The sequence below is a fragment of the Cyprinus carpio genome, chromosome B3, assembly GCF_018340385.1.
Source record: "Cyprinus carpio isolate SPL01 chromosome B3, ASM1834038v1, whole genome shotgun sequence".
In the NCBI taxonomy this organism is placed as follows: Eukaryota; Metazoa; Chordata; class Actinopteri; order Cypriniformes; family Cyprinidae; genus Cyprinus; species Cyprinus carpio.
This window is the reverse complement of record NC_056599.1, coordinates 43,804,680-43,822,180: the sequence shown is the minus strand read 5'-3', so window position 1 is coordinate 43,822,180 and position 17,501 is coordinate 43,804,680. Positions and strand designations below refer to the sequence as shown.

Below are 17,501 nucleotides of genomic sequence, written 5' to 3'. Positions count from 1 at the left end.
GAAACATGCATGTACATGCAACCCCATTTATTTTTTTTTTTTTTTAACCAATTCTACCTCGGAAACGGCTGCCATCTGCCATTTTTTCCAAGATTGTGAAATCGATTGTGAATTAAATCTGTATATTTGGGTCATTTAAAATGCTTTAAACATAATTTATAAAACATGAGAACAAAAATGACCCAATGTAAGCAGAGCTGTATCAGGAAGGTTTTGCCCCCCAGTATCACCATCTGAACTCTTTCTATAATACAACACTCCCATCTGGTGGCCTGTTGCCTTGAGCACACCTGCTGTGACACGTCATCATTAATATCACGAGTACAGTACAGGTAACTTTATCACTCGGGATGGATTTCTGAGGTGTGGACGTCTGATAAAGCAAAAAAAGATGTTTCCGTTCATATTCCGGGCTCATCTGCCTTCTTCATCACGTGAAGATTGGAAATAAACTTTGAAAATGACCTACATTAAGCGTTTTCGATCGTCCCGCTGTTTTTAGTGATTGAAAAGACGGTGCTGCAGAGCTGGATTTGTGGTTTTGGATTGTACGGGTGTTGCCCCCCCTAGCGGTCATTGATGCCCCTCCTACAGGCCATGGCCCCAAAAAAATATCCCTTTTAGTTATTATTTTAATATTAAATGTTCAAACTGTAACTTAAATAAAATAAAATAAAAAGAATGGGGAAAATGCATGCATAATTTTGGTTGTTCATGGCACGTTACTAGGCTTCGTCATGGTGAATGCTTATTGGTCGCCGAGTAAACTTGTTACATTTGATTTGCAGCACGCGCGCAAAATCCATTTCAAGTTGAAGAACAGTTTGTCCGTCTATATTATAGACAGTTGTTAGCAGCTAATTTAAAAAAAAATTTCTAATAAAAAAAAAAAAAATGGATTTACGAAAATGGTTTAGACCTCCGCAGACTCGTCAATCAGCAGACTTAGATACGGCCACGACCACCAGTACCACGGTCTATGAGAGCCGAGCTGGCGCTTCTTCTGCAAATGCTAGCTCCGGACAACCGCCAAAAGATTTAATACGCAGACATTTGTGTGATGATGTCCAACTCGTTTTATGAAGAAAAAAGCCTTAAGTTTTCAGAAACATCGATACGAAAAAACTGATGGGGACATTTTTTTGCCGGTTTTTCAAAGCTTCAAACTGATTCAGTGTTTTATTTTTGTCGTCGTAATTTGTTAATTATTTAAGTATAAAAAATAAATTGCTATTTATTGTAGGCCTATTTTATGTTTTTTATTTAGCCTATATTATATTTATATTATTATTTTCTGTCCTGTTCTGTTGTTTAGGCTATAAACATTAGCCGCAATTCCTCGCACGTTTCCCCAAAAATGTAGGCTACATGAACTCGTAGAACTCGAGAATAGGCTACGTGCTACTTGAGTCGCTGTCCATTCGCAAAGTGCTGAACTAGGCTATACTAACCTTATATGGAATCGTATTCTGAACGCTTTAACTAACAATCGTCATCTGTTGTGTATTAGGAATCAAGACAGGTAAAAAAAAAAAAAAATATATTTAATGACATTCTTGTAATAATAAAAAACTCCATAGTCACGGGAAGAAGGAGGCGGGAACCGGCGAACATTCAAATAAAACTTTAATAACCAAATAAAGATTAAAACAGCGCGACAGCCCCTCACGGGTCGACTGCCACGCACAAACAAAAACCAAACACAAAATAAAGCACAGGCCTGGTCCTCTCTCTCGTCCTTCACTGTCGTCGCTCCTCTTTTGTATCCTCTCAATCTCCTCCGTGAGACTCGAGACCGGTGAGTGGAGCAGGTGTCGCTCATTTCCCAATCACTCCACCCGGCCTCGCTCCGTTCCCACGGCTCTCGGCCCGCCCCACTCGTCACAATTCTATATAGATAGATCATTGGAGCTAACATTCTAGGGTAGAATGTCATTCTATAGATCATTGGAGCTAACTGACTCTTGCCTTATCCGGTCGGCAAAACAACAAATTTCAGCGCTGTCTTCTGTTCCTCTTTTAGATAAAAACCCAAGTCTAAATCGTTCATTGTCATTCTATATAGATCTTTCAGATTTAGGTCTGGATTTCCATGCTACTATGATGTTGCCAATGCGTCAAAAAAATATTTATCAAACGACAGTGCCCCCCCGCCGATGATCCAATGCCCCTCCAGTAGATCTGCTCTGACGCCGACTCTGCGGTGCTGCATGTCTCGATTCCCAAAGACTCCCGTTTATTCACATATATCTGTGTTTCTTGTATTGAGAGGTGATATAAATACCGATGGAGGACGGACAGGTGTGCTGCAGGTAAATGCGCGCGTCAGTCACGTGACTGAACTATACAACACGCACTTCACGGTCAGTCCAGCAGATCTGCGCTTGGGAGCATTCTCTTCTTGGGATTTGTGTTAAGAAACCTCTTAAACTAGTTATTAAGGAAAACAAGGAGAAGAGTTTCGTGAATCCGGTCAAAATGTCGTTACTTCCTTAGTTACCGTCACTATGGTTACTGAAAACAAGCCTGACGGGATGGGAGCTGTGCGGTGCTGCGTTAGGAACGGTGAGTGTAACACACACACACACACACACACACACACACACACACACACTCACACTCACACTCACACACACACACACACACACACACACACACACACACTGCTTTCTGTCGTGTTGTGTAGCGCTGTTCAGGTGAGAAAACACCGATCTCGAGCCAAAAATATTCTACTTCTTGTTCTTGTTCTCTGGACGTATCGGCTAAATCATTCTCAGTGAAGGCTGTGTCAGTGTCAGTTAAATAATGTCATTAAATCCATGCGTTTTGTTATCGTTAGAGGGCTAATATTGCGAAAGACTGTGAGTTTTGTCCTGTTTTGCAGGGGAAGACATGAACGAGTCACCAGGTTTGACAGACTACCAGCTCTTCATCAGATGCTCTTCTCAAACAGAGTAAGTTAATCTGACTGCCAGTATTTGAGATTCATATTGTTGGCTCTTTAAAGTGTTACCTGAGCGTGTGTCATCTCGGCTGAGACAGGTCTGCGGTGTCCCCGGGCCTGTGTGCAGGGCTCAGTCGGTGTTATTTTTAGGAGGGGGTGTTTTTTGGTGTTGTTGTGTGTGGTGTGGGGTCTGTTCTCGGAGGAGCGGAGGAGCCGCTGCACGGAGGTCAGCTCTAGCAGTGATCTCAGCAGCAGTTCAGTAACATACATTCATAATGTGCTCAGCTTTCATTTCCTGTTCTATCACGTATACTAAGAATACTGTTTAAAGATTTCAATGGTAGTATGGCATAGTTTCTAAAAAAGTATTTATTCATCATGTTCTATCATGTTTTTTATATAATTTCCTTTTATATAATGTACACTTTTAAGATCATTCAAATGTTTAAATTGTATCCGGTCATAGTTTATGCATACATGTTAAGCAGCACAACTTTAAACACTGATAATAATAATAATAATAATAATAATAATAAATGTTTCTTGAGCAGCAAAGCAGCATTTAAGAATGATTTCTGAAGATCATGTGACACTAGAGACTGGAGAAATGATGCTGAAGATTCAGCTTTGATCACAGAAATACATTACGCTTTACTATATATTGCAATATAAAACAGATATTTAACATTGTAATACTATTTCACAATGTTACTGTATTTTTTGAGCACAAAAACATAGCAGAAGATGTTGAGGAGAAGAGACTTTTATTAAAAACATTTAAAAATCGTAATGTTTTCAAACTTTTGAAAGCTACTGTATAGACATTCCTTGTCGCCCAACTACATGATCTATACCAGGATTTTCCACTGATCAGAGACATATTTAATCTTGTAATGTAACATCTTTTTCATTGTTTATTTCACATGATCTAGAGGAAAAAGACGGCGTTTAATGGCTGTGACTTCCTCACTGAATGGCTGTACAAGTGAGTAAGAGAAATGTGACCCTGTGTGTGTTGCCAACACTTTATTTCCTTGTGACTTGTATACAGTGAAACGGTTAAATGTGTTCTTTATTTTTCGCTCTTGTCCATCAGTAAAAACCCTCGGGCAGAGCGAACACCTACACATTTTCATTCAATCCCTTTCGTCCAGAAATGGCTTCTTGAACAGTAAGTAGACTGCCTACGTACTCTGCTGTCTCTCTCAGTTTTCATTTCAGATCTGAATGTGATTTATTGGCATGACAGACACTACAGTCTAAATGCTCTCTCTCTGTCAGTCCCAGGCCGCACATCCCAGCGTCTCTGCTTCTAACAGACGAGCAAGCTGCAGTGTTGATCCAGGCTTTCTGGAGGGGATATAAGGTAAGGAAAGTACAAAAACTTGTCACTGAAAATGCCACAGAGATGTTATTGGCTTTTTAGAGTCACAAAGGTTGAGAACCATTGCTTCAGTGAAACCACAAAATAAAATACAAACTCGTGACATACACTCTCATAATCAAACACACTGTACGTATGTGGCACATGTGATGAGACAAAAGACATTTGAACCCATTATAATCAGCTTTGTCTCATTTCAAACCTGTGCCCTCCATAGGTTGCATTAGTCAGCCGCATACAATACAGAGGTTGTCTTATTTAAAAAAGGTAACCAAAAAGTGAAGTAAAAAGCAAGGGCTTCAATTAGGCATGTGCCGATTACCGGTTTCAAGGTATACCGCGATTTGAAAATGTCACGGTTTCAAAACCACTAATATTTTTCATTATCCCGTTCCTGCGGTATGCGTTGTTTTCCATGTCTTCTCAATGACTGAAAGAGTAGGAATCCCTCAGGCTGAGTGCAGTGTAGAGAGTAACACTGACCCCTCCTCCTCCTGTTGGTGCGAGCGAGCGAGCGGTCAGTCACGTGTGTGTAGGATGACCCGGGTACACTTCACATTCAGCGTTCCTTTCCGTCTCACGCACAGCTGCGTCCGCACAGCTCTCAAAAGTATATCAACCGCAGATGAGCGTGGACAGATGAGCTCAACACATGCACAGTACCATGGGGTGCGCAGCTGTGCACGAGCCCTCTTGATGATGAAAATAACATTATGCAAACGGTGCACGGACGGCCGAAGTATACTTTGGCCTTTACGTGATCGGCTACCGGCCATTTTTTGCCTTATTGCAACTCTCTGTTCTGGACTTGCACAAACTGTGTTGCAAAGCAATCATTTTTCCAAAATGTAATTTATGTGAAAATATGAAGTCTATTAGCACTCGTTAACACAGACCAGAGACGCTGAAGACGGACGCACAGAGAAAAATACTGAAGCATGCAGATCACTCACTGTTTATGATGCATGAACTATTGGAAGAAAATCCTAAAAACTGATTTGGGGGTTTATATGAATGTGTTTCTGAGGGGAGCTGACTGTCTTCTGAAAAGTTTATGTGCTATTTTCTTTTCATCTTGTCTCTGTATAATGTTAGTTCATATTAAAGCAGTGATTCAGCTTAGCAACTTTGTTTACAGCGGTAACCAAGGAAACGCTGTATCTGGTCATAGACTGTATAAAAACATGGACGTAGTGTCCGTGACATCACCCCGTAGACTCCTGAAGAGCGTTTTTGAAGCTCAAAGTGTGCAGAGCGGGCCGTCGCCATCTTGGCAGCGCGTCACCCCCTGACTCTCCCGGATAATCGAAAATGGGTAAAAAAGGCGGGAGCTGGTTGCTGAAGCCACACCCACCTAGCGCGACGGCATTCTCAACAGCGGCAATCCACCTGTCACTCACGTGGCCACGCCCTTAATTATGCAGAACTTTAAGGCTTAATATAATTTAAACGGATGAGTTATAAAAAAATTCACCCCCCCTCACAGTTGTCATGAAGGGTAAAATTAGCTGTATAGACCAAAATAATTTTTTGCACCAGGCTGTAAACATGTTTTTTTTTTTCTGCTGTAAAGTTGGGCATTTTAACATGGGGAGTCGATGGGACTGACTCTCTTTTGCAGCCAGCCTCAAGCGGCCAGTCGATGAATTACAGTTTTAGTCACTTCCTTGTTGGCTTCACGGGAGGTTGCCACTAGTATCTGGTCTGTATCTGGTGTTCCAGAGGCGCCTCCTGCTGTCAGAGAGTGAATCTGCATCTCATTCAGAGCTTCTGCTGTTTGTTTCTTTCAGGCATGTAGTATAATTTCACAAAGCTTGTCAGAACATTCTGTTTTTGATTCAAATTGGGTTATTATTCAATCAAATTATGTGTATGATTATTATTATATAACTAAATGATATGAAATGATATAAGTGATATGTATATGAATTATATAACTAAAATTAAATAACTGTTATTACAGATTTAGGTTAAATAAAGATGTCAGTCTTTATTTTTTTTTCTTTTTATGAAACAAATCAAAGAAAAAAGAAACTAAATGTACTGTTTCTAATATTCTGTATTCTGAATATATAACAGAAAATATTGTGTCCAGCGAAATTTTTTTTTTTACCCATTTATTTAAAAATAACACATTTCAGAGCTGTAACAACAATTCCGTGATATTTTTGCTTAAGGTTATCATACCGTCAAAAGCTCATACCAGCCCATGCCTAGCTACAATGCCCCACAATTTATATTTAGTAAAATTATCCAGCGATATAACTGCAAGAGAAAGCATTGAAATATTTTTTTTCCTCCTATCTCTTATTCATAGAGGTTCCATAGTATGAAAGGATTTCCTTTCCAAACATAGTATACGGATTTTGGGCTATATTTTTGATTTATTAGGAAATTCGTCATTAATAGGAAACACTGATTTCTTGAGTCTGGATTGCCCATACTATAGACTGGTGTGTTTTGTATCAAGATGCTGGTGCGTTTGACAAAAAAAAGTGATGAAAAATCGTGACCCCAAGAACCGATATGAATCTTCCCACCCCTAGTAATTCTTGTAATAGCCTCTTGTTAAATCTTTTTTACAACTGAATGTAATTCTGAAATTAGGCGGCCTCAATGACGTATGTGACTGACAAATGTGGCCTTTGGAGGGCATAGGCTTCGAAATGAGGCACAGCAACTGTCTACACTGGATGCAACGCGGTGCAGCGAGACACAACAAATCGCTGACAGTTTACATGTCATAAAGGACTGTACCAGCATTTGTTAAAACTGTGCCAAATGTGTTTTCTTTGCCACTTCATAGTTTGCATCTAAACAACAATATCCATAGAAGTTTATAATAAATGAAGTCAGTACTGTCATAATTCAATTCATGGAAACACATGCAAAATGTTAGTCAAATATCTCATAGGCTAACATTAAAACATATATCAGGTATCTCAATTCAGTATACAATGCAAAAAACGGTAACATTTCAAGGCTGTAATTTAAGTCTGCAGGACAGTAGCTCTCCAGGAGTAAGGTTGGAGATCCTTGGCATTTAGCATAGCTCTTCATTCAGATGTTTATCAGCTCCAATGGTTAGATGCAGCCGGTGACCGTGAAACAGCCTTGACAATGTTTGCTGCATTATCTGTGGTGACAAGCACCTGTCGGCCCTTGCTTAGGCCCCAAGATGCGAGTGCATCCTCCAGACCCTGGCAGAGTATTTTGGCAGTATGGTCATCCAGAAAATATGACGTCTGCAAGCATCTACTTTGAAGAGCCCCCTCCTCATTGATGAATAGTGAATAGTGAGGCTCGTATATGGCTCAGATCTGCGGCTGGACCATATGTCAGTGGTAGTGGCACAGTTCCATGGCACGCTTCATAAAGCTGAAGCAGTGCGGTTTGGGAAAATTATTTTTCATTATGGAGGTCCCAGTTTATAGGACTACAGTAAGTCACCACGCACAGAAACATTAACTTTAAGCATGTACTACAACAGGTTAGCTGATTTTGTTAGTTTGTTGTTTGTTTGCTAAATGTTAACCTTACCAGTCATAGCCCAGCTGTCTTCATGAGTAGTTCTGGATGAGGAATCGTGTGGTGGGCATGGTGAAAGAGGCTCTCTGGCAGGAGGACACTGAGAGGATGACTACTCCGGCTTGGTTTTCTTGTAGTCCAAGATGAGGCAAGTTTCTGCTCTTAAGTTAAATCTGTGCACTGTCAAGTGCTTTATCAGATTTGTTGTGTTGCCAATCTTGGCAGCAATTATCTAGTCGCAAATATTGCATTGTGCACTGTTGTCATCGAGTCTGGTGAAAAGCCACACTTTTGATCTTTTCTTCACCTTTTACATCTGTGGAGGTTTGAACGTTTATACATGTGAGCCACATCTCTGAGCGTAACCAGCGTAAACTAGTGTTTTGCCACAGCCAGTCACCAGCACTTGATTTAGGCACATCAAGCATGCTGCATGCTTACTGGCTCACAGACATTGACAAGATTAACCCCTAGGGCAGGGCTGTTCAATTAGTTTCATTTGAGGGCCGGATTATTGAATTGAAAATTTGAAGGGGGCCAAGGAGGAGGGGGGCCTATACAATTAGAAATTCAATTTTAATTTATATTCAGCAGTAAAATCAACTCCAACACCAACATCTATAAAAACACTAGTGCTGTCTGTCAGAAATTTATCGAAATTTGGTACCAAACGACAATAAATTTTTTTGATACTCTACAGCAGGGCTAATCATCTTCATCTGCCCCGAGAGAAGAGTACGTGCAGATCGTGAGAAATAGCTCAGACTGGACGAAGGTGATTATCAAATGCAGTATAGTTTGAAAGTCTGCACATTCGGCTGAACGTATGCTGGCTAACCGCTTCAGAAAAGCGCGCCAGTAGCACTTCAAACAACAAAAACACATTTTTTGTCAAAATGCACGGTTTTGGCGAGTGATTTTGTAAACAAGGCCTTAAATGAGTTATAAAGTCCAAAATAAATCGATGAAGAGTCATTTGAGAAAACCAGATATGTGTCAGATATGCATCATGCACGTCAGATTTTAAAGAGACAGCGTTGCTTTTAAAGTGAAACTTGCTGAAGTCTGTCATTGATGGAAATCACTGAACAGTAAAAGAGAAATCACTCCACTGTTCTAGTTGTTGATTAACTTTTGTAGCTTGAACAAGTATTAATCTATATAGTTTATGCATATACAATTTATAGTTTATGTGAAGATTGTTTTACATTCACTTTAATTAGAAGTTGTTATATTTTTCAGAACCTAGATAAATGTTTAAAAAATAACACTTTTTAATTAGCCTATACTAAAATTTTGAATGGCTATAATTAATGGCTAAAATTGAGAAGAAGATGCGTTTAATAGAGACATCATCAGCAGTATTATCAAAAATTATCAAAAATTTTAAATATAACATTGTTATGTTGTTTCTACATTCATTTGAAGGTTCAGTGTGAAATTATGACAATATATTTATAATCAATTACAGAAAATGTGTGATTATTAAATGACAGACAACACAAATGTTAACCTTTCATAGATGGTGCTGTTGGTAATATTAATTTTACTGCTGTATATGCATTTAATTTTAATTAATTATTTTATATTAACATTTTTTTTGCCTTAACTTTTTGTTTTAGCAGATTGTTTTGTTGTGGTTTACTTAAAAATTTGTACAGTAGAAACAATCAGATCAACGAGAACAACAACGGTATACAAGTGCTATGACAAGTCTCAGTTAGTGTGTAGTACAGAACACGTAGCCAGGGTTTTTTTTTTTTTTTTTTTTTTTTTTTTTTTTTTTTTTGGGAATATGATAGAAAAGAAAAAAGGTAAGTACTAGTATTAGTTGGTTAAGTGCAGGCGAAAAAGATGAGTCTTTAGATGTTTTTTGAAAATGAGTAAAGACTCAGCTGTTCGAATTGAGATCGGGAGGTCATTCCACCAGCTGGGAGCAGTCCAGGAAAAAGTCCGTGAGAGTGATTTTGAACCTCTTTGGGATGGCAACACAAGGCGTCGTTCACTTGCAGAGCGCAAACTTCTGGAGGGTGCATAAGATTGAACTAGTGAGTTTAGGTAAGTTGGCGCCGTGCCAGTGGTCGTTTTGTAGGCAAGCATCAGTACCTTGAATTTGATCTTGCGAGCGGCTACTGGTAGCCAGTGTAACCTGATGAGGAGAGGAGTAACATGGGCTGTTTTTGGCTCATTGAAGACAACCCTCGCTTCTGCATTCTGGATCAGTTGTAGAGGCTTGATAGTACATGCAGGAAGGGCCGCCAGGAGAGCATTTGCAATAGTCCAGTCTGGAGAGAACAAGAGCTTGGACAAGAAGTTGGGTGGATTGCTCTGACAGGAAGGGTCTAATCTTCCTAATGTTGAATAAGGCAAATCTACAGGAGCGGGTCGTTGTAGCAATATGGTCTGTGAAGCTTAACTGATGATCCATCACAACTCCTAGGTTTCTGGCTGTCCTGGGAGGAGTTATGGTTGACGAACCCAGCTGTATAGAGAAGTTGTGATGAAACGATGGGTTAGCTGGAACCACCAGCAGTTCAGTCTTAGTAAGGTTGAGCTGAAGGTGATGGTCATTCATCCAGCTAGAAATGTCACTCAGACAGGCTGAAATGCGAGCAACTACCGTCGGGTCATCTGGTTGGAATGAGAAGTAGAGTTGAGTGTCATCAGCGTAGCAGTGATAGGAAAAGCCATGCTTCTGAATGACAGATCCTAATGACGTCATGTAGATGGAGAAGAGAAGCGGTCCAAGTACTGAGCCCTTGAGGAACCCCAGTAGCAAGTTGTTGTGACTTAGAAACTTCACCCCTCCAAGACACCATGAAGGATCTATCAGACAGGTAGGAGTTAAGCCACTGGAGTGCGGTTCCAGAGATGGCCATCTTTCTGAGGGTGGACAGGAGAATCTGGTGATTAACAGTGTCAAAAGCAGCAGACAGGTCCAGCAAAATGAGTACTGAGGATTTTGAAGCTGCTCTTGCCAGTCGCAGGGCTTCAGTAACCGAGAGCAGGGCAGTCTCAGTTGAGTGGCCACTTTTGAAGCCAGATTGATTGCTGTCCAGGAGGTTGTTCTGTACAAGAAACATAGAGAGCTGGTTGAACACAGCTCGTTCGAGTGTCTTTGCAATGAATGGAAGAAGGGATACCGGTCTGTAGTTTTCTAGAAGTGCTGGATTTAGAGATGGTTTCTTCAGCAGTGGGCTTACCCGAGCCTGCTTAAATGCTGAGGGAAATGTTCCAGAGTGAAGAGAGGAGTTGATAATGTGAGTAAGTGAAGGTATGACTGAAGAAGAAATCGCTTGAAGGAGGTGAGTGGGGATCGGATCCAGAGGGCAAGTAGTAGGATGACTGGACAGGATAAGTTTGGAAACGTCCGTCTCTGAGAGTGGAGAGGAAGGAGGAGAACGAGTGAGCATTAGTCGTTGTGAAGTTATCCTCAGTCTGCGGCGTGGAGAATTGGTCACTGATGGTTCTTGTCTTATTTGTGAAGAAAACTGCAAAGTCATCAGCTGTAAGAGTCGATTGAGGAGGAGGTGGAGGCGGATTAAGAAGAGAAGAGAAGGTTTTGAAGAGTGTGTCCGAGCGTCACAACAGTTGTTAATCTTGTCGTGGTAATATGATGTTTTAGCAGTGAAGACGTTTGCAGAGAAGGAGGAGAGGGAGAGACTGATACACACTGAGGTCGGTAGAGTTTCTTGATTTTAAGCCATTTCCTCTCTGCAGCCCTGAGTTTAGAGCGATGTTCACGGAGTACATCGGACAGCCAGGGGGCAGATGGGGTGGTGCGTGCTGGTCTAGACGACAGTGGGCAAAAGTTGTCCAAGCAGGAGGTCAGAGTGGAACAAAAAGTGTCCGTAGCACTGTTCGTGTCCAGAGCTGAAAACCTGCGAGAGTGAAGGAAGTGAGGATGCAACCACAGAGGATAGGCGAGATGGAGAGAGTGAGCGTAGGTTCCGTCGAAAGGTGACCCGCGTTGGAGCGTGTGCCGCTTCAGGAGTAAGTGTTAGATTAGCAGTAATGAGGAAGTGGTCTGAGGTGTGCAGTGGAGTAACTAAAGTGTTGTCCACTGAGCAACAGCGCATGTAGATGAGGTCCAGTTGGTTGCCCGATTTGTGAGTGGCTGTAGTAGAGACTCGCTTGAGATCAAATGAGGCGAGCAGAGTGTTGAAGTCAGCAGCCTGGGGTTTATCTAGGTGGATGTTGAAGTCACCAAGCAGTACCAGAGGAGTACCATCTTCAGGATAATTTGATAGCAGCACGTCCAACTCCTCCAAGAAGTTTCCCCAATTGACCTGGGGGACGATAAATGACCACAAAGTGGATTTTAACAGGGTGGGTTACAGTAACAGCATGTGATTCAAATGAACCGTGACCTGTAGGTGGTGGTTGAAGATCAAATTTCCAATCTTTTGATATAAGGAGACCAGTACCTCCACCCCCTCCCAGTCGTACGAGGGGTGTGGGAACAAGTGAAATGAGTGGAGAGGGGCTGCGGGAGTGGCAGTGTCCTCAGGTTTGATCCAGGTCTCAGTCAGTGCCATGAGGCTGAGACCAGAATGAGTAGCAATAGAAGAAATGAAGTCTGCTTTGTTAACAGCGGACTGGCAGTTCCAGAGACCAAGTGGAATAGAGAGCGTCGGAGTAGAGGTCAGAGGGACAGGCCTTAGATTTGTCAGGCAGTGCCTTCCTTCGACGTACATAGCGTGCTCTCCGAGTGTTAGTAGTGATAGTAGAGATCTGAAAGCACATAGTGACTACAAGTGACCAAAATGAGTATTTGCGGAAGAGCTGTACAAAAATTGAAGGGGAGAAAAGCAATACTCCAGTGCCCTGTCGGTGTCCTTGCTCGGTGGAGTCGCGCAGGTAGAGTCGATGGTCTTTACACTCGTTGGTCTTCACACGAGGAGGCTTCACACGAGGGCTGCCGCGACCCTGCCGCGGTTGCTCTTTGGTATTATATATAGGAGGCTTCACACGAGGGCTGCCGCGAGCTTGTCGCGACTCTCTATTTAACAGACCGAAACTGTCCAGTCCCGCGATAGGCAAACGCAAAACCAAACGCCACAATTCACACGTAAGACACACAGTGATTAAAGCAAAGTTTCCCTAGCAACGATAATCACGCAGTACTCTAATGAGAAAACGAGGCAAAAACACTTACAAACTGCTGTCCTTCTCTGTCGCTCGACTTTTCTTCTGACAGGCGTTTACAAAACAGCTCTTTAAGTACTTTTTACGGCTTACTGGCTATTGTCACGCCTCTCTATTTAACAGACCGAAACTGTCCAGTCCCGCGATAGGCAAACGCAAAACCAAACCGCCACAATTCACCACGTAAGACACACAGTGATTAAAGCAAAGTTTCCCTAGCAACGATAATCACGCAGTACTCTAATGAGAAAACGAGGCAAAAACACTTACAAACTGCTGTCCTTGGTCTCTGTCGCTCGACTCGCTGTTTCTTCTGACAGGCGTTTACAAAACAGCTCTTTAAGGTACTGTTTTTACCGGCTTACTGGCTATTGTCACGCCTCTCTATTTAACAGACCGAAACTGTCCAGTCCCGCGATAGGCAAACGCAAAACCAAACGCCACAATTCACACGTAAGACACACAGTGATTTAAAGCAAAGTTTCCCTAGCAACGATAATCACGCAGTACTCTAATGAGAAAACGAGGCAAAAACACTTACAAACTGCTGTCCTTCTCTGTCGCTCGACTGTTTCTTCTGTAGAGTTTTCATAGAGAGGTTGGTAACGCAGTGCTCTATTGAGAACTTGGCCCCCTTTCAAATTTTTCAATTCGATAATCTGGCCCTCAAATGAAACTATTAATATCCCTGCTCTCTAGTATTGAGGCAATTAGGTGGGTGCCTAATGATGTTTCATCACTTGATACCCAGCCCTAGCTTAGGGGTATCCATATCCTTTGCTATAAACGTAAGACGCTGCTCATGTTATATCCTTGCTTCTCTTGGATCGCTTTTCATAAAGATTAATGGCTATGAAGGGTGACACAATCAATTCCTGCTTTGGTACAGCCCTGCTATGTATTAGCCTGCATTTTCATACTTTCAGTGTGGTCGCTGGGATGGTAATTTGTTGTGTTGTCAGTCTTGGATGTCACCAATTTTGGACTTTTTCAAGATCGCTTTAATCTGCGCCTGGTCTCTTTTAAAATAGACAAACCACTTCCATATAACTGCAGTCATGGTACATTTTTTTTGGACTATTTTCTCATCTTTGGAGGATAGCACAAGGTTAGTTTCACTTCCACTTTTACTTTCCTCACCGGTTCCACTTATGTTTGTTTCCTTGTGTCATGTTCTGTTGACTAATAACTTACAGTGTGCAGTAGGAATAGGTGTGTACTTTAAGCCAACAGCTGCAGTGCGTATCCGTGTCATCAGCATAAATTTTATCACGACCCAATTTTAAATCGTTTTATTACTGTTTGAGCAGAAAAAAAAAGATCTCCAAGGTTGCAATGCTCGAAGTCTACTCTAAAATGAGATATACCCCTTCATTTATGCTCGATCCTCTTGTTTGTAAACATTCTCAGGGTCTGAATCAGACCTGATTTCGTATGGCAAAATTGACGGCATTGTTAATATTTACAGCTGAGCAGATTAAACTTGTGGTTATAGTAAGGTGTGTGACATTTCTGGAGCGGTTTGCCAATCACAGCACGTTGGGCCAGCTAACCAATCAAACAATTTCGAAGGAGGGGTTTCATCAAAACAGGAACTTAACAGGGCGTTTGAGACAGACTGGGAAGAGAGGTGCTGCAAAAATATAAAATATGTGAAAATAATTTGTTTTTGGAACAATCAAGCAAGAAAACCTATTCTAGTACGCCGCCAAAATCAATCAAGACTTTGTAAATAGACATAATAGATCCCTTTAAAATCCAACAAATGAAGATCAGTGCAATCTGGTGGAAAGAAATAAAATAATCTGTAAATACCATGATGTAGCCACTAGATGGGGGTTGTCAAAGTCAAAGACAGTGGGCCTCCCTTTTGAAACAACATACACAACGTGCCTTCCTCCAGTCCCTAATATCAATCATGCTATTATGTAAAACATTCCAAAGACTACAATCACCAAAAAGCTTTGTTTTGGGAAACATAATGCAGACAAGTCCAAAATTATATAATTATCAAGCAGGATCAACCAATGAGTCACATATATAACAAGGCAATAAAACATGCTTCAAAGACAGCATGTTTACATGACAATAGCCGCGTTTCCACTGTCGGGCCAAAAGCGGGCGTGCTAGTGCGTGCCAGGGCCAGTCGTGTTTCCACTGTCACTTCCGGGGCTTGATCGTGCCTCATCGGGGCTTCCTCGGGGCCAACGGCCCGGGTTTTTTGGCCGACGAAAACCTTGGGCCAAAGCGGGCCAGCTGGGGCTAGAGAACATTAACAAAGGCGGAGTTTCTCCTCGTCTGGAGAGCGTCAGCGCAGCGGATCATTTCAGAAAGCTAACAGCTCTAACACCAGCATTAATTTTTAAAAAAAAATAAGTTGAGCTCAAAACTTACTTTCAGTCAGCAGCAAGTGTTTGAAATAACTCGATCCAATCCGATGTGGATTATAATCACCATAAAAGGCAGAAATATTTATAAGCGATGCAAAAGACTGCACGCTAGGTATTAACGTTACCATAGTAAACATGGTAAATACGACCACTTGTAGAAATCAGACGTCAGCTTCTTATTCTCTATCAGAATCGTGTATTTATTTATTAACATATTTAATCTGTCATAAGTCTCGTCTCGAGAGTTTAGCTCCGGGTAGCCTATATCATAAAAATATAATAATGGTTTTTGTTCGGGAGCTTTTATAAAAATAGAGAAATTATCATTCTTTCTAAATGTGATGTGACTACAAATAAACAGAAACAGTCTCGACTGAATAAGCAGGCTATTTTCATAATGCTTCAGCGTTAAAAATAAATAAATGAAATAGAAATACATTTATTTCTGTGACAAATTTTCAAGCCTGATAAATTGATTCATTATGCTCAATGTATCACTTATAGTAAAACATCTATGCTTTTGAATTTAAATATTTAACAAAGCATGCAAACAAAAGACCGCTGTTATCGTGTTCGTTTTGTGATCGCGCTAGTTCCAGTTCTTATTATTTTTCTGATAACTTCTCTTTGTTGGTGAAACGATGGGGTTGCATGACGTTGTTCCTGAGAGGCGTGTAAAGGGCGGGTTTTAGTGAAGCTCAGCGGAGCTTCTGGCCCGACGGTGGAAACGCAGCGCTATTTTGGAAGGGTGCTACTGGCCCGAGGCTATTAGCCCCGCCCGGCCCGTTTTAAGCCCTGGCTCACACTGGCCCGACAGTGGAAAAGCGGCTAATGATGTAGTCAAAAACTGAAGTTTTTCCCTTGCGTTTTTAAAAAAGTTCACGTATACACGTCAACATTTTCAAAACGATTTGCATTTACACATATCCGTGAAAATGGTATTACGTATTCCAGGCCAGTAGTTGGTGCTGTCACCTTGTTAGTAAACAGTACCTGTTGCCATGTATGTATGATGTGTCTCCACTGTTGGTTGTAATATTGAAGTAAATCCACAATTTGCCCAAGAAGCATTAGCAAACTCTTGAGCAGCAACAACAGTACCATGTAGGGATGTAACAATTAACAGTGAACCGGTTGAAAATCGATTAAAATATGTGACGATTCAAATCGGTTGAGATGCTAAACAAATCATGATTCAGTTAGGGGCAGGAGTTTATATGAATGTATGTCTGAGGGGAACTTACTGTCTTTAGAAAAGTTGGTATTTCTTTTCATCTTGCCTCTGTACAATGCATATTAAAGTTCATAAGTGCAGCTGCTTTGTTTATAGCGAGGAAACCAAGGAAACACTTTAAGTGCCACCTGCTGGCAGAATAGTGGTTCTGCGTCTCATTCAGCTTGTCAGCTGTATCCGTTTCATGCTGTTTTTTTTTGTTTTTATTTATGTATAGTTGAACATAAATGAATTCAAACTGTTTTTTTTTTGATTTTAATTTAATTTTGTTTTGATTTGCTCATGTTGCATGTATTCTGCATCTTTGTTAGGATCATAATTAAGTGGTCAGTGGTTGCCTATTAATTTTAAATGGAAAGAGCACAGACAAAGCCTTATTTTGTTTATATGAAGAGATTTATTTTATTTGTGTTACTTATTTGCATACTTAAATTCATTTTGTTAAAAAAAATTGTGAATCGAAATCTTATCGTGAATCGAATCGAATTGTGAGTTGAGTGAATCGTTACATCCCTAGTACCATGTACTCCACCATTGTTGTGTATGTTTGTTTTGGCTGAAAATATTGTCGTGTATAATGGAAAGTTTGATGTGTTTTGTATTGAAGTATTTTTTTTTATAATCGGCCCCTATGTTTAGGCGTATAGTGTTTGATATTTTGATAAACATATTTATGTGTCAGTATTGAGTGTGTAATATGTTGGAATAATATTTATGATGTTTTAGTTTCAAAAAAGAATTTGATTGTGAGTTCTTGCCAGAAGATGACGCCCGCAGCTGAATCATCGTTTCATCCATTAATTTTACAAAGCGCTCGTCCACAGTGTACAGCCTAAAACAGTACAGATATAAATTCTTTTTAAATTGATTATT

General features: G+C 40.8%; 1 protein-coding gene and 1 long non-coding RNA gene across 5 annotated transcripts in view; both read left to right on the top strand.

Annotated features, from left to right (window-relative positions):
• Positions 1 to 2,240: 2,240 nt before the first annotated feature.
• iqck (IQ motif containing K) overlaps positions 2,241 to 17,501 on the top strand; it is a 131,290-nt gene continuing 116,029 nt past the window's right edge. Inside the window, exons 1-2 of one of the 3 annotated variants that reach the window (XM_042721044.1) lie at positions 2,241 to 2,565; positions 2,885 to 2,954. In XM_042721044.1, coding sequence (XP_042576978.1) covers positions 2,508 to 2,565; positions 2,885 to 2,954 — 128 coding nt within the window. In that variant the 5' untranslated portion in view covers positions 2,241 to 2,507. Of the gene's footprint in view, positions 2,566 to 2,592; positions 2,697 to 2,884; positions 2,955 to 17,501 lie in introns of those variants that run through there. The other 2 variants (XM_042721045.1, XM_042721046.1) reach the window with 2 other exon arrangements.
• LOC122136654 lies at positions 3,158 to 4,235 on the top strand. 2 transcript variants are annotated; one of them, XR_006154294.1, is made up of 4 exons: positions 3,158 to 3,170; positions 3,877 to 3,929; positions 4,041 to 4,115; positions 4,226 to 4,235. It is a non-coding gene; the product is annotated as an uncharacterized LOC122136654 (long non-coding RNA). The 2 variants fall into 2 exon arrangements; XR_006154295.1 differs by lacking the exon at positions 4,226 to 4,235 and having other exon boundaries at positions 3,158 to 3,198.